The 25797-nt window shown below is 40.3% G+C and overlaps 1 protein-coding gene across 2 annotated transcripts in view; it reads left to right on the forward strand.

The window, feature by feature from the left end:
• CDKL2 (cyclin dependent kinase like 2) overlaps positions 1-15173 on the forward strand; it is a 54037-nt gene extending 38864 nt beyond the window's left edge. Inside the window, exons 11-14 of one of the 2 annotated variants that reach the window (XM_028848065.2) lie at positions 63-186; positions 411-517; positions 10090-10178; positions 12507-15173. In XM_028848065.2, coding sequence (XP_028703898.1) covers positions 63-186; positions 411-517; positions 10090-10155 — 297 coding nt within the window. In that variant the 3' untranslated portion in view covers positions 10156-10178; positions 12507-15173. 2 annotated transcript variants of the gene reach the window in all.
• The last annotated feature ends 10624 nt before the right edge of the window (positions 15174-25797 follow it).

A 25797-nucleotide genomic window follows, 5' to 3' on the forward strand; every position in this document is an offset into this window, starting at 1 on the left:
GAAGGAAAGCCTAGCTAACCTTGAAACTAATTCTTTTTTGTTGACTATATTGATGATATTAGGTCTCTAGTGAAAAAAGCCTCTTTCGGGCAAGTAAGAAAAGAAGGGAGTACTCCAGGACAGATGTCCATTTGCCTGAACTAAACTATAATCATCTCCCTGAACTAAGAGCATTGGAAGGCACAGGTATGTTGATAATGCTTTTACTTTGTATAGTCTGTTTAGAGTATTTAAAATGTATGTTAAATAAACAGAATTTAAAAATAAAAATTCATAGTAACTTTACATATTTAAGTATGTAAATACCTATTTTAATAAGTACATACTGAGTAACAAGTAGAGAATGTCAAAAACTAAAAACTAACAAAATGTCTAATATTTTCACTGTGTTTATGGTCATTTTTATCTAGCTCGAAATTCCAGGCTAACAAAGAAAGAGAGCAAAATTCTTTCAGAATCTCGAATTCCTTCTCTGGCCGCTATTGACCTGCACACCCCCAGTATTACATTACATCAGGTACAGAAATACTCTTTATAGGATGGACAGAACTCAGGTCTCTCTCATACTTACTAGTAAAGTATTTTAGGGAGAGTTTGCTCTTAAGAATTGTGCAGGTTTATTGGTGGGATCTATAACATATTGCTTGCTAAAGTTTGTTTGATTCATCGCACTTAGTACCTTTGTTACATATATATTTACATAAATGTTTCCTAACTTGCCATAATACTTTTTTTTTTTTTTTTAGCGACATGGTTGTGTTCTGGTGCCCAGGCTAGAGTGCAGTAACATGATCCTAGCTCACTGCAGCCTCAAACTCTTGAGCTTAAGCAATCCAACTACTTCAGCCTCCCATATAGCTGAGATTACAGGCATGCACCACCATATCCAGCTAATTTTTAAATTTTTTGTAGAGATGAGGCTTTGCTATGTTGCCTGGGCTGGTCTCAAAACTCCTGGCCTCAAGTGATCCTTCTGTTTTAGCCTCCCAAAGTGTTAGAATTACAGACGTGAGCTATGGCTACTGGCCAGTAATCCATTTTTTATAGGTTAAAAATGTGTGTGTCTGGGTATGCAGCCTAGCTACAGTTTTAGTTAACTACTGGGTTTATTTATTTATTTATTTTATAGTTCGTAGTATTTCACTACATTAACTCCAAAGTTATAAACACCCTACCTTTCAAAGAGAGAAACTCTGGAATTGTTTTTATTCTTTCAAAATAGATGATCTATTTGACATATTTTCCCCAACACAATCCATTTTATCCATGTTAAAGATTTGCTATTCCATATAGTCATTTTTTTCTATCATTGCTCTTAACTTTTCAGAATATATGTGTTTCTATTACTTTTATATCAACAGCCATATCAGTCATTTTTACACTGAAAAAATTGACAAACTTAAATCTCCTGAGCCAACCATAACTAGCTACAAACTTTGGCTATGGACATTGTACTTTCCTTTTACTGCTTCAGACAGATTTTTCACCTCTGCTTGAAGCTAGACAACTGTTGTTTTAGAATTATTTCTCCATCCTCATTATTAACACATTTCCATTTCATAGAGAGTTCCTGTATGTTGTTCCTTATCCATGGTGATGCTTTTTCCACTGTGAACTCTTTTTTTATTTTTATTTTTTGAGACAGAGTCTCACTCTGTCACCCAGGCTAGAGTGCAGTGGTGCAATCTCAGCTCACTGCAACCTTTGCCTCCCAGGTTCAAGTGATTTATGTGCCTCAGCCTCCTGAGCAGCTGGGATTACAGGTGCGCGGCTAATTTTTGTATTTTTAGTAGAGGCAGCATTTCACCATGTTGGCCAGGCTGGTCTTGAACTCCTGACCTCAAGTGATCCACCTGCCTCGGCCTCCCAAAGTGCTGGGATTATAGGTGTGAGGCATTGCCCCCGGCCTCCCTGTTAACTCTTTAATAGTTCTGCAGAGCTCTACAAAGGAGTAGTGTTACTGAGGATAATAAATTATCTAGAGATGCTGAGGAAAGGATTTATTGCTGTGATTGCTTTGCCTTATCTCTTGCCGACAATTTCTCTTGCCGACAATTTCTATAGCACCATTTAATTAAAACTGAACAAATTTCTGTCACATGAAGACTAATCACTGTCACAGATTCCACATTTAGGAACCATAGAGTATCAATACATTTCTTATATAGTTCTTTACTTCTTTTTTTTTCTGAGACAGAATTTTGCTGTGTCATCCAGGCTGGAGTGCAGTGGCACCATCATGGCTTACTGCATCCTTGATTCCCTGAGTTTAAGCGATCTTCCCATCTCAGCTTCTTGAGTAGCTGGGACTACAGGCGTGCACTAACACACCTGGCTATGAGCCACTGTACCTGGCCTCTTTTTTTTTTTTTTGGACATGTGGTCTTGCTCTGTTGCCCAGGCTGTAGTGCAGTGGCATGCTCATAGCTCACTGCAGCCTTGAACTCCTGGGCTTAAGCCATCTTTCCACCTCGGTCTTCCAAGGAGCTGGGACTACAGGTGCAGGCCACCACGCCCAGTAATACAATTTTTTTTTAGAGGTGGAGTCTGTTTATCTATCCATTTTCCAGCTGAGGGACAGTGGAGTTGTTTGCAGTTTTTGACAATTAAACGTGAAGTGTTATATAAACATTTGTAAATGTGTTTTTTGTGTGTGAATATATAGTTTCACATTTAGTTGGTAAATACCTGAAAATGGATTTGCTGGGTCATTTGGTAAGTATATGTTTAACTTTATAAGAAACTATCAAATTTTTCCAAAATGACTACATCATTTTGTATTTCAACCAGCAATGCATAATAATTTCAGTTGTGCCTTATCCTCACCAATACTTGGTATTGTCAGTTTAATTTTAGCCATTCTAATAGGTGTGAAGTGGCATCTCACTGTGGTTTTAATCTGTATTTCCCTAATGACAAAGATGTTGAGAATCTTTTGTCATTTGTATATCTTCTGTATATCTTCTTTGATGAAATATCTGCTCAAATCTTTTGCCCATTTTTAATGGTTGTTCGTTTTCACATTGTTGAGTCATTATTTATTTTGATGTTCAAACTAGTCCAGTTTTTCTAGTGGGATCCCCTTCCAGGTAGCTTCTGTCTCCTTTTGACATATCCTCATTATTCTTTGAGGAATTCTTTGCTATCTGGTGCAACAGATAATGCAGATTGATTTGTACCAACCTGGAATCAGCCACTTCTCTAAGGATCCCTAGTTTCCTTTAGTAGAAAATCATATTTAGAAATTAAGATCTGGGCTCTAGGTGTGTTCATTGATTTGGGGGAGTCATTGTTCCAAGGCCCTCTTAGTGGACAGAGCTAGGTACATAGACCTAGGTACATACACATTTACTATGAGTTTATTTCTATTTCTACCTATGGTTACTGAAATCTACAAAGATACCCCTAATTGTAATCCAACACCTAGAGTTTGGTCTAGTTTACTGTTCTCTTCTTTAACAGTGAGAAATTTAGCTGTATGTTATTCCATGTATAATTTAATATATGTACTTATTTGATTGATTATTTTATATATATGTAACCTCCTGTAACTGCTACTGTGATTTCCCTTTTTTAAAAAAGATATATTTGTCATGTTTTAACATTGAGATTTTGTTAGCTGCATAAAACAAGTTGAGAAGTGGTCTCTCTTTATTTCCTGAAAAGGTTTAATAAGTTGGTGTTATTTGTTCCTTGAATGATTAATAGAATTCTCTGATGAAGCCATCTGTCCCAAGAGCTTTATTTTGGGGAAAGTTTTGGATAATTTTTTTTTTTTTTTTGAGACGGAGTCTGGCTCTGTCGCCCAGGTTGGAGTGCAGTGTCGCCCAGGTTGGAGTGTAGTGGCGCGATCTCAGCTCACTGCAAGCTCCGCCTCCCGGGTTCACGCCATTCTCCTGCCTCAGCCTCCTGAGTAGCTGGGACCGCCACCGCGCCCGGCTATTTTTTTTTTGTATTTTTAGTAGAGACGGGGTTTCACCGTGGTCTCGATCTCCTGACCTTGTGATCCGCCCGCCTCGGCCTCCCAAAGTGCTAGGATTACAGGCGTGAGCCACCGTGCCCGGCCTAATTTTTTTTTTTTTTGAGACGGAGTTTGGCTCTTGTTGCCTAGGCTGGAGTGCAATGGTGCGATCTTGGCTCACTGCAACCTCCACCTCCTGGGTTCAAGCAATTCTCCTGCCTCAGCCTCCCGAGTAGCTGGGATTACAGGCAAGTGCCACCACGCCCGGCTAATTTTGTATTTTTAGTAGAGAAGGGGTTTCTCCTTGTTGGTCAGGCTGGTCTCGAACTCCCGACCTCAGGGAATCTGCCTGCCTCGGCCTCCCAAGGTGCTGGGATTACAGGTGTGAGCCACCGTGCCCAGCCTGATTTCAATTTCTTTAAAAAATACAGTGCTATTCAGATTTTCTGTTTCTTCTTGTGTCTCTTTTGGTAGGTTGTATTTTTTAATACTTTTGTTCATGTCATACAATTTTTAAAATTTGTTGGCATGATGTTGTTCATAGTATTCTCTTATTGTCCTTCTGTTTTGTTTTTGTTTTTGAGATGGAATCTTGCTCTGTCACCCAGGCTAGAGTACAGTGGCACAATCTCAACTCACTGCAACCTCTACCTCCCAGGATTAAGCGATTCTCCTGCCTCAGCCTCCTGAGTTACTGGGATTACAGGCGTGAGCCACTACACTTGGCTAATTTTTGTATTTTTAGTAGAGACGGGGTTTCACCATGTTGGCCAGGCTGGTCTCAAACTTCTAACTTCCAGTGATACATCCACCTCAACCTCCCAAAGTGCTGGTATTACAGGCGTGAGCCATTGCACCTAACCTCTTGTTGTCCTTTTAATATCTGTAAGGACTGTGATGATTATTCCTTATTTATTTTTACTTTATTATGTTCACTTTCTTTTTCTTGATCAGTATAGTTAGGAGTTTGTCAATTTTGTTGTGTTTTTCAACAAAATCAAGCCTTTGGCATTGTTAATTTCCTCTGTTATCTGTCGGTTCCCTATTTTTATTGATGTCTCCTCTTAGTTTTTCCCTTTTTGGGTTTATTCTGCTCAATTTTTCTAGGTTCTTAAGGTAACTCATCACTTGGTCACTTAGATTTTTGTGTGTGTAATGTAAACATGTAAAGCTACACATTTTCCTCTAAGCACTGTTTTACCTTCATCCCACAGCTTTTGATATGTTGTATTTTCATTTCTATGCTTATTGAAATCTACAAAGATTCCTTTAATTCGAATCCAACATCACAGAGTTTGGTCTAGTTTACTCTCCTCTTTGAGAGTGAGAAAATTAGCTGTATGTTATTCTATGTATAATTTAATATATTTACTTATTTGATTAATTATTTTGTATATATCTAACCTCCTATTACTGCTACTATAATTTCCTTTTTTTAAAAAAAAGATATCTTTGTCATGTTTTAACATTAAGGTTAGTCCAGGCTGGGTGCAGTGGCTCACGCCTGTAATCCCAGCACTTTGGGAGACCAAGGCGAGTGAATCACGAGGTCAGGATATCAAGACCATCCTGGCTAACACGGTGAAACCCCGTCTCTACTAAAAATACAAAAAAATTAGCCGGGCGTGGTGGCGGGCGCCTGTAGTCCCAGCTACTCAGGAGGCTGAGGCAGGAGAATGGTGTGAACCCGGGAGGCAGAGCTTGCAGTGAGCCAAGATCGCGCCACTGCACTCCAGCCTGGGGGACAGAGCTAGACTCCGCCTCAAAAAACAACAACAACAACAAAAAAGGTTAGTCCATATGTTTTCTAATATCCCTTGTAATTTCTTCTCTGACCTATGAATTATTTAGAAATGTTGTTTAATAGCCAGGTATTTGAGGTTTCCCTAGATGTCTTCTTACTAATTTGTAATTTAATTCCATTGTGGTCAGAGAATACACTCAGTGTGATCTTGATTTTTTTAGACTCAATGAGACATGTTTTATGGTCTACAGTCTATCTTGCTGATTGACTTGGTTCCCTTGAAAAAAATGTATATTCTTTGTTGTTGGATTAATTGTTCTATAAATGTGAAACTAGATCAAGGTGGTTAATAGTACAGTATTCTTTAGATCATCTATGCTCTTAATTTTGTTTAGGTCTATCAGTTCTTGAAAGAGTGCTGTTAAAATCTTTTATTATGTTGTAGAATTACCTATTTATCTCTTATATCTGTTTGATTTAATTTAATTACATTAATTTATTTATTTCAAGAGAGAGTCTTGCTTTGTTGCTCAGGCTGATCTTGACCTCCTGAACTCAAGTGATCCACGTGCCTCGGCCTCCCAGAGTGCTGGGATTATAGGCATGAGCCACCATACCTGGCCTATATCTATTTATTTTTGCTTCATGTATTTTATTATTTTATTATTTTTTTTTTTAGAAATGGGGTCTCACTATGTTGCCCAGGCTGGAGTGCAGTGGCATGATCATAGCTCACTGCAACCTTGAATTCCTAGGCTCAAGCGATCTTCCCCCATCAGCCTCCTGAGTAACTAAGACTATAGGCACAGCTCACCACACCCAGCTAATGTTTTTCTTTTTTGTTCTGAGAGATGAGGTCTTGCTCTGTTGTTTTGGCTGGCCTTGCTGTGTTGTTCAAACTCCTGACATCCTCCTGAGCCTCCTGAGTAGGTGGGATTACAAGAGTGAGCCACCATGCCTGGCTGCTTTATGTATTTTAAATCTCTGTTATTAGGTATTTGCACATAATTGTTTTGTCTTTCTGATACATTGTCCCTTTTCTCATTATGAAATGCCTCTCTTTATCTCTGGTAGTGGTCTGTGCTTTGAATTCTGTTTTATCTGATACTAAAATAGCCATTCCAAACTTCTTATACGTATGTTTGCATAGTAAATCTTGTTGATTTCATTTACTTTCACCCTATCTGATTTTTATATTTATATTTAAAGTGTTTCTTTCACAGACAGCATATAAGTAGGATCTTTCCTTTGTATACATTGTGTCAGTCTTTGCCTTTTAATTGGAATGTGTATTCATTTATTATTTCAGCTACCTTAGAGATATGGTAGTCCCCCCTTATCTATAGTTTTGCTTTCTGCATTTTCAGTTACCTGTGGTCAACTGTGGTCTGAAAATGTTAGTGGAAAGTTCCAGAAATAAACTGCTCTTAAGTTTTAAATTGCACGCCATTTTGAATAGCCTGATGAAATCTCGAGCTGTCCAGCTCTGTTCTGCTTGGGACATGAATCATCCCATTGTCCCATGTATCCATGCTGTATACATATGCTACCTACCCTTTTATTGCTTAGTAGCTGTCTAGGCTTTCAGATTAAAAAAGAAATACAATACTATATATTTAGGGCTTGGTACTATCTGAGGTTTCAGGCATCTGCTGGGGGCCTTGGAACATATCCCTCACGAATGGGGGGGACTACTTAACACACTAAATTAATATCCATTTATTATCTCAGTTTCTGAGTCAGAAGCTTGGGCACAGCTGCTTCTCTGCATGAGTCTCACAGGTGGAAATCAAGGTGTCTGCAGGGCTGCATTATTTTCTGGAGGCATTAGGGGAGAAACCATTTCCAGGCTCACTTAGGTGGTTGGGCTAATTTAGTTCCATATGGTTGTAGGGCAGAAGTCCTTATTTCCTTGTTGGCTAACAGCTGGGGCTTGTTCTCAGCTTCTAGATGCCACCCGCATTCCTTGGCTCATGGCCCACTTCCTCTGCCTTCAAAACCAGCAACAGTGGTCAAATCTCTCTTACACTTGAATCTCTCTGACCACTCCTTCTGCCTCATCTCTGACTCACTCTGATGCTAAGAGCTCATATGATTACACTGGGCCCATGAAGATAGTCTATCCTAATTAGTAACATTTAACAGCAAATTAGTAACAATTAACAGCTAATTAGTAATATTTATTCCATGTACAAAGTCCCTTCATATCAGTACTGAAATTAGTTTGATTAACTAGCTAGGGACAGAAATCTTAAGGGCATAGCTTTACAATCCTGCTGACCACAGAATGTTTAGACCATTAACATTTAATGTGATAATTGATGTTTTTGGATTTAGTCCCATATTTTTATTATTTGTTTTCTGTTTGCTCCTGTTTTTCCTTTCCAGTTTTCTTTTGTTTTTGAATAGTTTTAGTATTTTTTCAGCAATATCTTTTAATATATTTTTTTAGTGATTGCTCAAGGAATTATAATATACATCACTAATTTTTCATAGTCTACATTGTACCCCTTGAAATAAAAAGTAGGAACTGCCCATCCATTTCTCCATCATCCAGGAAAGACGTTGGTTCTGAGGTTGACATACCTATGAAGGACGGTAACTACCATAGCTTCCAGCGCTTTGGCAAAACCTCAGCTGTGTGATCTTCTGGCCAAATGTCTGTGATTTCATATTGTTGGAACCTTTATTGTATCCCTGGGGGTTGCAGCTATCTGTAAGATTGCTGTGGCTGAAGCAAGAAAGAAGACATATGCAGATTTCTACAGAAATTATGATTCCGCGAAAGATTTGGGGGAGATGGGGAAGGCTGGTATCTTTCAGAATACAAAGTGATTTTGGAATGCAAAGGATTTCTTTGGGTTGAATTACCTAGAAGTTTGTCACTTACCTGTGTTCCTGAACTATGAAACATGAATATGTGGTCTAAGAAATAATTTCTCTTGATAAATAATTAACAACAAAAGAAGTAGGAACCTTGCAAACGTATTCCCTTCTCCCCAGTTTGCACTTTATGTTAGAACTTCATATGTACTACATTTATATGTCTTCAGAACCCCAAATACATTACATGTTTTATTTTAAACAGTCATAAATATTTTTAACAATTTATGAGAAAAAAGTTATCTTTTATATTTACCTCGCTCTTTACCGTTTCTGTTGGTCTCTCTTTTTCCCTAGATTCCAATTGTCCTCTGGTATTATTTTCCTTCAGCCTGAAAAACTTCTGTTAGCATTTCTTGCAGAGCAGGTCTGATGGCAACAAATGTTCTTAGTTTTTCTTCATTTGAGAATGACTTTATTTTACTTTAATTCTTGAATTATATTTTATTGGATATAGAATTTGGGTTGACATGTTTGTTTTGTTTTGTTTTCCTCTCAGCACTATAAAGATGTGATTCTTCTGTCTTATGATCTCTGTAATTTCTGGTGGGAAATTCTCAGGCATTTGAATTGTTTCCCTATACGTAATGTTTCATTTTCCTCTAGTTGCTTTCAAGATTTAATTTTTATCTTTTCTTTTCATTAGCTTAAATATGATGTATCTAGACATAGTTTTCTTTGAGTTTATCCTATTTGGGGTTTGACAGCCTTTTTGAATCTGTAAACTTACATATTTTACCAGATTTGGGAAGTTGTTGGTCATTGTTTTTTGAAATGTTTTTTTTTTTTTTCTGCCATAATCTCTCACCTCTCCTTCTGAGAGTCTAATGATATGTATGGTAGACCATTTAGTATTTTCTCATAGGTTCCTGAGACTGTTCACTTTTTCCTAAACTTTTTTCTTTCTAATCTTCAGGTTGGGCCATTTCTATACATCTATCCTCAAGTTCTCTGACTTTTTACTTTATCATCTTCATTCTGCTATTAAGCACATCCAGTGAGATTTTAAAATTTCAGATACTGTACTTTTTAGTCCTAAAATATACGTTTGACTCCCTTTTATAGTGTCTATTTCTCTGCTAAGAATTCCTATCCCTTCATCCATTTCAAGTATGTTTTCCTTTACTTCATGTAGCAGAGTTATAAGGGCTGCTTCAAAGTCTTTATATGATGGTTCCAACAGGTTTTTGTTTTTGTATTTTTGTAATAAGTAGAAGAGATGGGCTGTAGTGGGCTTACACTGCATAGCAGATCAGAATTATCTTTTAACATAAGCATAAACTAAGATCAAAGAATAACATCCACTCAACAGTAATGTTTGGTACTAAAAAAACAGGAAAAGAATAATGTCCCCTTACTTCGTTCTTTTCCATGTAGGCAACTTGAGCTATGAATAGTTAATTCTAAACATCTAATATTTGAACAAATAGAATTGAAATTTTGGGGAAGTGGAACTTTTGCAATTACTGAGAACCTATGATGCTCTGTTATTAATTTACAGGTATCAGGACCTCCCCTGTCAGATGATTCAGGGGCTGATTTGCCTCAAATGGAACACCAGCACTGAGAACCATTTTGGTTCTGAACTGGGTAGGTGTGATTTCCCATACTTAAAGCCATGCAGCCTTTCACGGGTACTATTTTGTGGCTTGCTGAAGACCAATTTTTCAGCTGAAACCTTCTCCAGTGATTGATTCCATGAGAGCTTCTGATAGAGAAAGTTTTGCCACTTAGAAAACGAGAAGTAGTATTTATCTCTGAGATGAAATCTCTTTTCATAGAGCATATATCTCTTGCTCTTAAACTAATCTCCTGCATTTTATTGGATATAGTAATGTGAATTTAGTGTGACAAGTGCTCGAGAAAGATATATACCTATCTCCCTTATCAGTCATTTGCCCTGTGGGCCTGTAAAGCAAGACTGATTATAGTCATGCCTCGCTTAATGTTCTGAAAGATGCATCCTTAGGTGATTTCACTGTTATGCTAACATCATAGTCTACTTACACAAAGTTAGATGATGTAACCTACTATACTCCTAGGCTATATGGTACAGCCTATTGCTCCTCAGCTACAAACCTGTATAGCATGTTACTGTGCTGAATACTGTAAGCAATTGTAACACAATGGTAAGTATTCATATATCAAAACATAGAAAAGGTAATGCATTGCACTATGATGTTATCATGTCTATGATGTCACTAGGCAATAAGAATTTTCAGCTTCATGATAATCTATGGGACTACCATTGTATATGCAGCCCATTGTTGACCTAAACATTGTTATATAGTGCATGACTATACTTGGCAATATTTTTCCCAATAAAGAGAGATCAGTGCTATACCAAATTATTGACTTCCTTTTAAATATAACTTTTTTTAGTGTTAAAAAACCAAAACAAAAATCAGACTTTTTTTTGTTTGAGATGGGATCATACTGTGTTGTCCAGGCTGGAGTTGGGTGGTGTGATCTCGGCTCACTGCAATCTCTGCCTATTAGGCTGCAGTGATCCTCCCACCCCAACCTCCTGAGTAGCTGGGACCACAGGTGTGTGCCACAAAGCCCGCCTAATTTTTTGTTTTTTTGGTAGAGATGGGGTTTCACCATGTTGCCCAGGGTGGCCTCGAACTCCTGAGCTCAAGTGATCTGCCCACCTTGGCTTCCCTAAGTGCTGGAATTAGAGGTGTGAGCCACCGTGTCTGGCCAATCAGACCATTTTGAGTGATAATTTATTTGCTCAAGCAAGTCATTCAATGTTTAATATCTCATTAACTATATAAAATATTATGATGATAAATTGCCACATTCTAGTAACTTTTTTTTTTTTTTTTTTTTTGAGACGGTGTCTTGCTCTGTCACCCAGGCTGGAGTGCAGTGGCGCAATCTTGGCTTACTGCAACCTCCAAGTGATCCTCATGCCTCAGCCTCCCGAGTAGCTGGGATCACAGGTGTGTGTCACCATGCCCAGCTAGATTTTGTGTCTTTAGTAGAGATGGGGTTTCACCATCTTGGCTAGGCTGGTCTTGAACTCCCAACCTCGGGTGATCTTCCTGCCTTGGCCTCACAAAGTGCTGGGATTACAGTCATAAGCCACCATGCCCAGCCCATAACTGTATTATTGGAATTAATCTGTTAATCTTTAAAAAGCATTTTGAGCATCTGTGACATCAAAGGTGAATTCACTGTGAAGTGAACAAAGCTTAAGTTTTGATCTTTCATTTGCACAGGTCCTTTCAAGGCCCTGGGAAAGTCTTTGTAATTCATTCATTTCAGTTAATTCACGTTGAGCAATGAACAACTAATTCATACAAACTGTGTAAACTACAGGCTCTGCAAAACTTGTATGTGTTTTGTCAGAATTAGTCATTATTTGCATAAAAGGAGATATGTGTTACATATAGTAGTTTTTTTTTTTTTTTTTGAGACAGAGTTTCACTCTTGTTGCCCAGGCTGGAGTGTGCAATGGCGCGATCTCCGCTCACTGCAACCTCTGCCTCCCGGGTTCAAGCGATTCTCCTGCCTCAGCCTCCTGAGTAGCTGGGATTACAAGCATGGGCCACCATGCCTGGCTAATTTTCTTGCATTTTTAGTAGAGACGGGGTTTCTCCATGTTGGTCAGGCTGCTTGAACTCCCAACCTCAGGTGATCTGCCCGCCTTGGCCTCCCAAAGTGTTGGGATTACAGGCGTGAGCCACCGTGCCTGGTCATACACATGATAGTTTTGATTGATAATTGTTCTAAAGATTGTCTTAAAAATTAGCTGTTGACACATCAACTGAAATCTAAGGTTTTCTTAAACTACATAGTACCCACCAATATTATCAATATATGCAATGTGAGAAAGCAAGTGAGATAGAAATTAATTTTTAGAAGGATTTTATGTGAAATAGTTGATGGTATATCCTTCTGTGCTTTTAGATGCTGCTCTTGCACTTGAGATGACATCTTCTTGCAGCAAGAGTGCTGATATCCCAAGAGGAGAGATTCATGGTTTTGATCATTTCCTTCTGAACTGCCTGCATTTTCTAAGGAAGGCCTTCTAGAATAAGGAAAGACAAAGACTTCCAAATGTTTCAAAGGAAGATTGAACAAATGGCCCTCCTCAAATGTTATCCCATTACCTTTCACGTCCACCGATGCTATTTCAAGATATATCCAGTGGAAGAACAGTGATACGGTTCTTGTTACATGAATGTGTATTTACTGTTAGAAGATTGTATATTTTAAGTTACCCATGATTAAAAGTGAGTAAAAAAGGGGGACAGAGAGAAATATTATAAAAGGCCTGTTACTCATGCATTGAACTTTGTGTGTTTTCTGTATAAATGTGTACATTTATTTAGGAGTGGGTTTGGTGGGGGTAGGTGATAATCATTAGGATCAGTTGAAGAAAACTGAAGAAACTAGGATCAGTAAGAGAAACTGTTTGCTTTGCCCGAATTTAACTATGAAAACACACTTAAAAATCTTACATGTTTCTAGATATTAAGGGAATATGTAACTCCTGTCCATGGGTAGACGTGTATCTTTGGTTTCTGTACTTATTGTTGATGTTCTATCAGTATATTATGAGACTCTGACCTCTCTGCTGATCTTCTAAGAACCACACTAATGCAAGCTTGACAGAGAAACCTCTTTCGAATGACTTACTACCACTCTGGCATTGGCTAGTTCTCTGTATTATAAGATTCTGGTGCTAATGTTCCATACGGAATTGATCAGGACTGATTACCCTTCTGTGAACCAATTGCTATTGAACCACCCAGCTGAAGAGGCTTTGGGGAGAGAATGTTCATGATTATGGACTCCACTTTTGTCCCCTGGTAGTTTATGGGTGATACTAGAATCCAGAGAAGTTCCTGTCTCCTTGTGACCTCAAACACTTAGGCCTTCTCAAAAACTTTCCACCAAGGTGCAAAATCATTTACCTACATTCCACACATCTTTTCCAATGCATGGATCCAGAACTTTTTAGGTGGGAGGAATAAACCAAGTTGGCTACAGATTCTTGATTTCTGGGTTTCTAGCCATGCTCTGCTTTATCATTTTAGAGAATGGTTGTTTAAGGAACCAGAATTTGTGTGAGTTTTTTTTTTCGCCTTAACCAGTTAATAGTGTGTTGCTTTTTTCCCAAAGCCATTGACTAGAACTTAGCTGAAGAATTTAACTAGGACTTTTCTTTTTCACTCTGAGGAGCTTAATATTGAAATTCTGACCTTGGATATTTAAGCCTCAAAAGAGTAAGATATTCAAGAGGAGGCAAATAAGGGGTTTCAATGTACAAGTCTATTTGGTGGTGAAATTAAAATTTGGTCTTGATTTAAAAGCTCTACTTTTAATCTGTGACCAGGTGTTTGACTACATTAGTATGGCTAACATGCTGAAAAAACTAGAGTATCGGCATTAATAGGCTTCATATTAAAATGTTACTATTTTATTTTTACTTTGAAAAACACTGCCAGTAGATTCTGCAGCATGGCCAGCAGGTAATACTTAAAGCCAAATGGCGCTTTGGCTTATTTCAATACTATTTTTATGTAAAGATCAGTGTGAACATAACAGCTCAATGGTTGAGGTTCTAGGATCAATTACCTTACAGTTTTTATACTAGCTTTTGATATCTTTTGCCTATTAAAACACCTTGTGAACTTTAGAATTAAGGAACTAAAAATTATTTACTATAAGTCCAAGTTACGACTTGAGAATTGTATCTAATTAGAACTGTGGCAGAACTACTAGAAAAAGAAGATTCTGCAAATTGGTTTCAGTGGTTCTTGATGTAATCATAATCATCAACAATAATAGATATTGAATCAAAGTCATCCTTTTTTTAAGTTTAAGGTTATTTAGTTTCTCTTGCAAGGATATGATTTAGTCACACACTATAGGGAATATGTGTATGTACTGTTGGGGAGCAGTGGGCTTGCTGTGTGTATGTATGTTTTAAAATTAATAAATATTATCTTACTGGGCTCCATAGATGGTTTTAGTTTAGATTTATTTAATTAAGAGGCTATAAATAATATATACACTACTGTATGGTATTTAACAAATAAGTTTGAAATCTGTTAATTCTTCTTGAAAACTTTGGATGTAGGGGTGACAAGCTAATTTTCTTGTATAACTGGTGATATAAGCAGCATGGTCATAAAACAACATTTCTTGTGAAGACTAACTGGTAAAAGTTGTGACAGAACCTGGTTTTCCTGACCGAGAATCCCTTGCTTGCTTAGAATATCTGACTTCCCATTGAAATGGAACATAGAAAATGTGTTTTCTTATGTGTCTCTCATTATTGGTTCCTTTATCTTAGTTGTGCTAAAATATAAGGCTGGACTTGTAATACACTATGTATCAGACTAGATTGAAAAATGTGATCCATTTGTTTTCTAAGCCCTCCTCTATATAATTGAACCACTGTCAGGGGATTAGAGAAGAAACAGAGCACTGCTCCTAAGACTTTAGGCTAGTCTTAGTGAAATGGACTAAATGGATTTTTCTCTGTTGTTTTTTGCATTAAGTGTTTTTGCACTAGAAGAGGGTGCTTAACACTCCTCTATATCAATAAAAAATTTTGTTCTCACATTGTTTTCTCAAGGGTCTTATTTTTTCTGTTGATAGCTTCAGACATGAAATAACTCGAAAATGTAATTAATGTACAGCATATTTTTTCTTAACATGCCCTCTGAGAAGTAAGTACCTTATGTTATCACTCGTGGGTAACTTGTGTTTTGTGTTTATAGATATTTGTGGATATCTGATGTTGAATATATTCTGAGAAATTTTCTTTTAAAACAAAAACCCATCCACAAAACAGCGTTTTTCTTTGTGTTGAGTGAAAATTCGGTTTTGCCCGTTGCACATTCTTAATTTCTATATTCTCTACTTTGGCACTCAGGGTCATCTCCTGTAGAAGTGAAGTTTCTGGTAACATTTTGGAAAATGTATTGTCGATTAACATGAACATATAAGAAAGGTTCAGGGAAATGAAAACAATGTATCTCAATTCAGCATGTTTTCCTATCCCTAAGCTAGGGTAGGATCTCCTATCAGTCCGGAGAACAGGCTTTCATATCAGTTTACCTCCATCCAGCTATCCCACTTGCTCTAGACCTGGCAAGTGATCTTCATTAATCTTGCTGCTAGGATTTAAAACTATCCCTTGACCCCCACAAAATAATGTTTTAATTGGTCACTTCCCTCCTTAACCTGTTTCATTATTTTATTTGATTATTATTTTTTTTATAGAGACAGGGTCTCACTATGTTGCCCAGGCTGGTCTTTAACTCCTGTGCTGAAACGATCCTCCTTCCTTAGCCTCCCAAAGTGCTAGAATTACAGGAGAGAGCCACCATGCCCGGCCTCCTTAACCCATTTTTAGTTGTCTTCCTTGGCTTCTCACTCTTTTTGTTTACATGTATACCTATCTCCCCCCCAATTTTTTTTTTTTTCTTTAACTAGAAAAGCCATTTATTGAAAGGTGGTAAGTTGCTCCTCAACCCACCAGAAGAGTCAGGGTTAGATTCTGAAAACACAGAGGCAAGAACAATACCCAGTGTCACTGCCTCACTGAATTTTTAAATCTATAAAGATGGGGAACTTTATGTAGCACAGTGATTCCTATGTAACAATAGTAATAACCCTATGAAAGTAGGAATGTTATTCATGTTTTGTAGGCAAGATAATAGGCTTAGAAAACTTAAGGAATTGACTCAGTGTCACTCAATAAATGATAGAGCCGTGGGTGTTGAAATAAATATATGATTATGATTATTTAGAGCTGGAATTAATTTTTAAAACCTGTTTAAATAATATAACATTGAGAGCTTAGACTCCTGGAGCTACATGCCCCCTCATTTACTTCTAGAGGAGATGACAAGGAGTTTCCCCAGTCATTAAACAACACTTCACTGTTATTGAGCCTAATTTGGATACTGCTCATCCCTGAATCAATCACAGTAGCCAGGTGAATGACAATCACTGATGACTTGAACCTTGGGCCTCTGTTAAATTCCCTTCCCTTAATTAATAATGGAATCAAAGGGAAACTGAATTATGCTGATTGGCTTAGGCCAATAGCAGCCCACCCATGGAACCACATGGCTTCCACAAAGCAGGGCAGGCACAGAATGGACATTGGAAAAATGATCACAGTGCTAACCAGAGATGGCCATTTTTTGAAGCTGCAAAAGGAATGCTTTATTTTAGATTTGGATTGACTCTGCCAAATTGTCCCTCAAAAAGACTGTACTAATTTATATTCTCACCAACAGTATATGAGAAAATTTTCTCACGTTAGATATTAATAGTTTCCATTTTGGCCAGATAGATGGGTGAAACTTACCTTGCTTTGGTTTACATTTTCTTGATTACTACTGAGGTTACACATATTCTGATATATTATATATATATATATAGGTCATTTGAATTCCTTCTGTGAATAAAAGATATTAAGGTCTTTAAAAAAGGTAAAGCAGATTTTAGTTTGAGTATTGGAGGCTTCCCTCTATAGATGGTTTTTCTATATCTGACAATAAGGGAAAAACCAGATTCAGATAATATGGTTTGGCTCAAGACATATTGTGGCTAAAAATGATTTTTGAGAAATGCAACCCAGCCAGAAGAATGCTTTTTTTTTTTGAGACGGAGTCTCCTGCTGTTGCCCAGGTTGGAGTCAAGTGGGGCGATCTTGGCTCACTGCAATCTCCGCCTCCCGAGTTCAAGAGATTCTCCTGCCTCAGCCTCCCGAGTAGTTGGGATTACAGGCGTGCACCACCACGCCGGGCTAATTTTTGTATTTTTAGTAGAGATGGGGTTTCGCCATGTTGGCCGGGTTGGTCGCGAACTCCTGACCTCAGGTGATTCTCACACCTCGGTTTCTGAAAGTGCTGGGATTACAGACTTGAGCCACCGCCTCCGACCAGAAAGGTTTTTTTTTTTTTTTTTTTTTTTTTGAGACGGAATCTTGTTCTGTTGCCCAGGCTGGAGTAGTGCAGTGGCGCGATCTCGGCTCACTGCAAGCTCCACCTCCTCGGTTCATGCCATTCTCCTGCCTCAGCCTCCCGAGTAGCTGGGACTACAGGGGCCCGCCACCTCGCCCGGCTAGTTTTTTGTACTTTTACTAAAGGCGGGGTTTCACCGTGTTAGCCAGGATGGTCTGGAACTCCTGACCTCGTGATTCGCTCGCCTAGGCCTCCCAAAGTGCTGGGATTACAGGCGTGAGCTACCGCGCGCGGCCCCGAATGTATTTTTTTAAAACTACACTTGTTTTAAGTAATCGGTCCCCTTTCTTCTTCTGGGTTTTGGGAGGAAATAAGTCAATGAGAGATTTAACACGTCTCCCTCCTGAGGCAGAGGGATGAAGGAGATGTCAGTTCTGCTTGGATGGACAGGAATTATTTAAGGAAAGTTATGAAAGATCTGAGCTCTGGGATTGCGCCGTTGACCTCACATCCATTGACACCTTACTGCCTTGGCTCTGTTCAGTACCGCCCGGTGCTGCCAAGCCGTGATCCAGGAGGTGGCAGTCAAGCCCCTCTCACAGCAAGCCGTAGCTTTCCCAAGGGCAAAAATACTAAAATCTAAGACGAATTATACCCGAGGGGTATTATCTGTTTCTTTTTGTCCATGTATTCAATAAATGGCCTTCTTTTTCCATTTTAAAGAGCTGTGTTAAGGAGTGCTCAAACTATTTGAACTAGAGGCGTGGCCAGGGAAAACTGTAAAAGACAGGCCATCAGACGGCACTGCTAGTGGAGGGGCGCCCCCTGGTGGATGGATGTTGTTAGTTAAACACTCTAGTGCAGGTTCCTAGGTGTTTAGGAAGCGGAAGAAATCCAATGCACTTGACCTCCCCAGTCTCTGCGATTATGTCAGGACCTCCCTAATGTCAGCAGGTGGCCGGTAAACTCAGAGGTCAGCAAGGCAGAACCAGTGGCTAGAGGGAGATCTAGGCTGGAGGGAGCATGGGGGTGGTGGGGAAGAGCTGTGGACTTCACTGAGAATCCCGAACAAGAAAAACAAGTTGGAGAATTTTGAAAGTAAATTTGCCTCACAAAATGAAATGTTGTAGGTGGGTTAAGGCAGAGTGGAAGGAAAAATTTCACTTCCAAGGATGCCAGCCTAATAAGGGTTCTGAACATCTTTGGAATTAATTGGAAACATGGTTTTCAATTATGATGTCTGTGTAAGTGGCAAAATGTAAGTCAATCTTCATAAAGCTTGGAAATTTGAAGATGAGTCTGCACTGGCACTAGCTTTCTTTCTTGATTATATTTGGAGTACAGCATAGGGAGTTTGTATGGTGCAACCAGACACATTTCCAACCTTTATAGCAGTTGGTTAATATGTGGTTTTAGTCAGTCGTCAGTGCACTCAAATGCCGAATCTGAGAAAGTGCAGGGCATAATGTTGTTTCGGGAAAATAAGCCATGTATTTTGTGTCTAAAATTTAAACACTTGATACACTTCTCAACGTGCTGATTTGAAAAACAGAATCATCAAAGAAAAATGAAGAGGGACTGTAGAAAAGGAGAAACGTATTGCCAATACGGAAACAGAACTTTAAATTTTTATTGCTATTACTCTATGAAATCTACCTCTATCCTAGTTGAGGGTGAGCATCTAATTATCTAGGTGGAGTAAATTGTAAAAAATGTTTCTAAAGAAGTTAAGAAATTTATTATGTGCAGAACATGTAATAAACTTTTAATTGAGAACATAAGCCAGGAAGTAAATAAATTTTGCTGGCAGAAAATCAATTTCTCTGTGCTTCTGAAACAGATCTTTGAAGAATAACTGTTTGAAGAGCGATCTCAAATAATTAGCCTTCCAAGGAAACCTAGGTGTCTTGATCTGGCCCTGGAGGAGGGGTTTTAGAAATAGGATTGGACTCAGTTTAAAAAAGAGAGAGTGATAGATCCTGCTAATAGAAGTTTGAGAGAATTACAAAATTAAGTCAGCAATTGAACTGGACCATTCTCTATCTTTGGTTGCCGTTCCTACCTACCCTGCAACAGACTACTGAAAGAGAGAAAATTGCATCTACAGTGAAACAGATAATTCTTTTTTTTTTTTTTTTTTTTTTTTTTTTTGAGACGGAGTCTCACGCTGTTGCCCAGGCTGGAGTGCAGTGGCGCGATCTCGGCTCACTGCAAGCTCCGCCTCCCGGGTTCCCGCCATTCTCCTGCCTCAGCCTCCTGAGTAGCTGGGACTACAGGCGCCCGCCACCGCGCCCGGCTAATTTTTTGTATTTTTAGTAGAGACGGGGTTTCACTGTGGTCTCGATCTCCTGACCTTGTGATCCGCCCGCCTCGGCCTCCCAAAGTGCTGGGATTACAGGCTTGAGCCACCGCGCCCGGCCAGATAATTCATTTTAAAAGAGAAATTCATTTAAAAAATCCTGAAAGGAGATTGAAAGCATATATTGGTGACCAGTAACTATTTTATTTGAGAGAGACGTGTGTGCCTTATCTTTTTCTCCTCAATAGTTCTTTTTATTCTGAGTGAAGATTTTTAAATCTTGAGGCTTCCCCTGATATATCTGAACTGATACATAGAAGCAAATAGGGTTAAAGAGCAGGATGTTTAAAAATTCATTTATTTAACAAATATTTATTGAGTGCAGACCATGTTTTAAGTCCTGGGGATAAAGAAGTGAACAAAGGCCGGGTGTGGTGACTCAAGCCTGTAATCCCAGCACTTTGGGAGGCTGAGGCGGGTGGATTGCTTGAGCTCAGGAGTTCAAGAACAGCCTGGGCAACATGACAAAACCCCATCTCTACAAAAATACACAAAAATTGATCTGGCATCATGGTGCATGCCTGCAGTCCCTGTCCCAGCTGAAGTGAAGGATCTTTGGAGCTCGGGAGGCTGAGCCTTCAGTGAGCTGTGATCATGCCACTGCACTCCAGCCTGGGCAATAGAGCGTGACCCTGTCTCAAAAAACAAAACAAAACAAAAAACAAAAAAAAGTGAGCAACATGGACAAAAATCTCTACAAATAACAAACAAGATAACAAAGAATACCTGTGGATGCTTAAATGTGAAACATGCTGGGTATAAAAATAAAGCCGGGAACAGGGAGATGAAGTGGGTCTCTGCCTGCACATTTAGATAGGGTGGCCAGGGAACTGAGGTGGAATTTTATGAATGTCCTGAAGAAAGGGAAGGAGCCATGTGGATCTCAGGAAAGAGCAGACCGACCTGCAAGGGCACAGCCCCTGAGGAGGGAGTGTGCTTGCTGAGTTTGGGAAACAGCGAGGAGGACAGTGTGTCAGGAGTGGAGTGGGAAAGGAAGAGAGTGGTGTGAGATGAGTTCAGAGAGGAGGAGGGTGGGGACGGGGAGTGGGTAGGCCAGGTCCTGTAGGCCACTCTATAGACCTGTGTGAAAAGCTTGCAGAGGTGATTATTTGTTTGTGATGATCCCTTCCACACAAATCCTTGAACTCCTACTGTCCAGTCTACATTTTTCCAATGATGAAGCTGAGAGAGAGATTTTCTCTTTGGAATGTGTCTCTATCTGTTTTTGTGGTTCTCTGGCTAGCCAACTGTATGATGCGTAAGATTACATTTAAGACTGTTGAAAGATTTCTGGTTTAAATTTACCCTAGCTGGGAAGCACAAATGTTTATTGATATATACTAAAAAATATTCAGGGAAATCCTACTTAATACAACCTTGGTAACTGCCAGTCCACAGAATATTCAAATGCTTGTTTGATAAACAAAAGCTGCAACTGTAATAAGGGTGCATTTACTGATTTCCTGTACACTGCAGCATTTTTTTTTTTTTTTTTGAGACAGAGTCTTGCTCCATCGCCTAGGCTGGAGTGCAGTGGTGCGATCTCGGTTTGCTACAACTTCTGCCTTCCGGGTATAAGCGATTCTCCTGCCTCATCCTCCTGAGTAGCTGGGACTACAGGTGTGTGCCACCACACTGCAGCATTTTAAATTCTTCCAATTAATATGTAACATATCTAGTAAAATACGTAAATCTTACATATATCATATGATAATTTTTATAAATGTATACACCCCTGTGACCACCATCCAGAGCAAGCAAGGTACGGGCTACCTCCAGCTCCTACCATGCTCTCTCTTGCCCCTTTCTCAAACCAAGGTCATCGTTATTCAGGCCTCTATCACCATGGATTAGTTTTGCCTGTTCCTGAGTTTCACGTAAATGGAATCTTACTATATGTACTCTTTTGTGACTGATTTCTTTCACTCAGTATGAAATCTGTGAGAATCATCTATGTATTAATAGCAGTAATCTGTTGGTTTTCATTGATGTGTAGTATTCCAGTGTAGGAAAGAAAAGCAATGGATTTACCCATTCTACTGTGGGTGGACATTTATGTTGTTTTCAGTTTAGAGCTATTTTGTCACACTTCAGTGTTTTGTTTCTTTCTTTCTTTCTTTTTGAGACACAGTTTCACTCTTGTTGCCCAGGCTGTAGTGCAGGGGCGCCATCTCGGCTCACTGCAGCCTCCGCCTCCTGGGTTCAAGTGATTCTCCTGCCTCAGCCTCCCAAGTAGCTGGGATTACAGGTGCCCACCACCATACCTGGCTAATTTTTTGTATTTTTAGTAGAGATGGGGCTTCACCATGTTGGCCAGGCTGATCTCAAACTCCTGACCTCAGGTGATCCGCCTGCCTCGGTCTCCCAAAGTGCTGGGATTACAGGCGTGGGACACTTCAGTGGTTTTACTTGATGATGACCCTACACGTTGTTGAGGTTTATAGAACCGAGGGCCCCACGCACATTGTTCAGTTGTGTCTACTCTTTCATACCGCCCACTCTTCGTTGGTTTGTCTCTCTGCTGTTTAGAACAAACCTGGAGCTTCCTATAGGAATCTGATCTCCACTTACATTTGGTTGTAAAACTAAGTAAAATATTCTCTGTGCTTGGAAAAGTGGTGGTTCTCTTTATTTTATCTTTATTTCTTATTCTTCTTATTTTTGAGACCGGGTCACTCTCTGCTGCCCAGGTTGGAATACAGTGGTGTGATCATAGCTCACTGCAGCCTCCCAAGCAGCTGCTACTATAGGCACGTGCCACCACACCCAGCTAATTTTTTTTTGTGTGTGTGTGTATATATATATATGTATTTTTTTTTTTTGTAGAGACTGGGTTTTGCCACGTTGCCCAGGCTGGTCTCAAACTCCTGGACTTGAGCAATCTGCCTGCCTCAGACTCCCAAAGTGTTGGGATTATGGGTATGAGCCACCATGCCTGGCCTATTTTTTCTATTATTATTATTGTTATTATTTTGAGATAGGGTCTCCTTCCATCATCCAGGTGGGAGTGCAGTGGTGTGGTATGGGTCACTGTAACCTCGACCTCCTGGGCTCAAGCAATCCTCCCACGTTAGTCTCCTGAGTAGCTGAGATGACAGGCACATGCCACTACTCCCAGCTAATTTTTTATTTTTGGATTTTGTTGTAGAGATGGAGTTTCACCATGTTGCCCAGGCTGATCTCCAAATCCTGGGCTCAAGTGATCTGCCCACCTCGGACTCCCAAAATGTGAGGATTACAGGTGTGAGCCACCAGGCCTGCCTGGCCTATTTTTCTTATGTATAACAGTGCTTGAGCTGGGTGCGGTGGCTCACGCCTGTAATCTCAGCACTTTGGGAGGCCGAGGCAGGTGGATTGAGGTAAGGAGTTCGAGACCAGCCTGGTCAATTATGGTGAAACCCCGTCTCTATTAAAAATACAAAAATTAGCCGGGTGTGGTGGCGCACACCTGTAGTCCCAGCTACTCGGGAGGTCGAGGCAGGAGAATTGCTTGAACCTTGGAGGCGGAGGTTGCAGTGAGCCAAGATGGCACCATGACACTCCAGCCTGCGTGACAAGTGCGAAACTCCATCTCAAAAAAAAAAAAAAAAAAAAAAAAGTGCTTGAGCATTGTAACCCTGTTTTCCTTAGAATCAGAGCCAGGTTTCTCTAGATTATGTAGCTGCTCTAGGAGTTTGTAGTTACTGCTATGAAAATTGGATACCTCTTGTTATGGACCGAAGTGTGTTCCCCCAAATTCATACGTTGAAGACTTAGCCTCCTCAGTACTTCACCATGTGACTGTTTGGAGATGGAGCCTTTAATGAGGTGATTAATCTAAAATGAGGCTGTTAGGATGGGCCCTAATCCAATCTGACTGGTGTCTTTATAAGAAGAAATCTAGTCACACAAAAGAGACACCAGCAGCACATGTACACAGAGAAATGACCATGTGAAGAGGAGGAAGAGGGTGGCCATGTGCAGACAGAGAGAGAGGCCTCAGAGGAAACTGAAGCAGGAAGCAGGACTGGACTCCAGAGGTGGGGCTTAGACATCAGACCAGATGGAGGACTAGCTAACACGGTGGTGGACAGTGAGGAGGAAGCACCCTCCAATACCCTTCAATCAGACACACCCATCAGTGTGCTGTGTCAATTTACCATTGTCATGGCAATGTGTCCAGAATTGGTGGGTTCTTGGTCTTGCTGACTTCAAGAATGAAGCCACGGACCCGTGAGTGTTACAGTTCTTAAAAATGGTGTGTCTGGAGTTTGTTCCTTCAGATATTCACATGTGTCTAGAGTTTCTTCCTTCTGGTGGGTTGGTGGTCTCACTGAATTCAGGAGTGAAGCTGCAGACTTTCGCAGTGAGTGTTACAGCTCATAAAGGTAGTGCGGATCCAAAGAGCGAGCAGCAGCAAGATTTATTGAAAAAAGCAAAAGAACAAACCTTCCACAGCCCACACTGTGGAAAGCAACCAGCTCGGTTGCTGCTGCTGCTGCCTCAGGCAGCCTGCTTTTATTCCCTTATCTGACCCCACCCACATCCTGCTGATTGGTCCATTTTACAGAGAGCTGATTGGTCTGTTTTACAGAGCGCTGATTGGTCTGTTTTGACAGGGTGTTGATTGGTGCATTTACAAACCTTTAGCTAGACACAGAGTGCTGATTGGTGCGTTTATAATCCTTTAGCTAGATACAAATGTTCTCCAAGTCCCCACCTGTCTTAGAAGCCCAGCCAGCTTCACCTCTCACCAGCACTCACCGCAGGACTCTGTGGCACCTAGCCTGGGCACTCCAGAAGCCCAGAGGGAGCTCGTCCCCTGATCAAGCCCAGCAGGTGCTGGCCAGCCACCGCCAAGTGAGGGGCCCCAAGCCCACACCCACGTGGAACCCGAACCAGCCACGTGCAGCCCCGCCTCCTGCCTGCGCCTCCAGCTCCACACCTCCCCATAAGCAGAGGGAGTCAGCTTCGGCCTTGGCAAACCCCAGAGAGGGGCCCCCACAGCACAGTGGCAAGCTGAAGGGCTCCTCGAGCGTGACCAGAGTGGACCCTGGGGCCAAGGAGGCACCGAGAGTGAGCGAGGGCTGCTAGCACGTTGTCACCACTCAGCAACATCCACGAGTTACTGCCCCTTTCCATGGCACTGACCCAGTGACACAAAATTTACTAGAACTTCTGCATAAGTCACCCCTTAATCTGCATGCACTTACAAATGGGTATAAATATGACTGCAAAACTGCCCTGGGGTGCTACTCTCTGCCTACAGGGTAGCCCTGCTCTGCAGGAGCCGTCACAAAGCTGTAACGCTGCCTCTTCAATAAAGCTGTTTCCTTCTACCTCTGGCTTGGCCTTGAATTTTTTCCTAGGCAAAGCCAAGAACCCTCACAGGCTAAGCCCCACTTTGGGGCTTGCCTGCCCTACATCAAAAGCAATCCTGATGGCATTTTGATCTTAAGACTTCTAGCCTGCAGAAGTAAATTTCTGTTGTTTAAGCCACCCAGTCTGATATTTTGTTATGGGAGCCCTAGCAAACTAGCAGACCTCCTCAAATAATGTTTCAAATAACATGAGGTAACATTTATAGAATAAGTAGCCTCTTTAAACATTTTTCATTTTTAATCAGGAACCTAGAAACTCCATTGTTGACCACGGTTTAAATGTATCACAAACCAATTGTTCAGTAGCAGACCCCACACAGCCTACATATCCTTTTGGCTAAGCTGTCTCTTGTGGACACGTGCTGCCCACAAATCCCTGCAAGGCACTTCCTCACTGCTTAGGTGGACACTATCCTTTGTGATGAGACCAGTGTTCAGTATAAGGTGCTGCTGTTTCCTAATTGTCCAAAAGTTGCTGCTGTTTTGCAGGGTGCCGGAGTAGGAGTGGGTTCTGTGCAGAGGTGGAGATAACGGCCCTCCCTCAAATC

This window comes from Macaca mulatta, chromosome 5 (assembly GCF_049350105.2).
Source record: "Macaca mulatta isolate MMU2019108-1 chromosome 5, T2T-MMU8v2.0, whole genome shotgun sequence".
NCBI classification, from domain to species: domain Eukaryota; kingdom Metazoa; phylum Chordata; class Mammalia; order Primates; family Cercopithecidae; genus Macaca; species Macaca mulatta.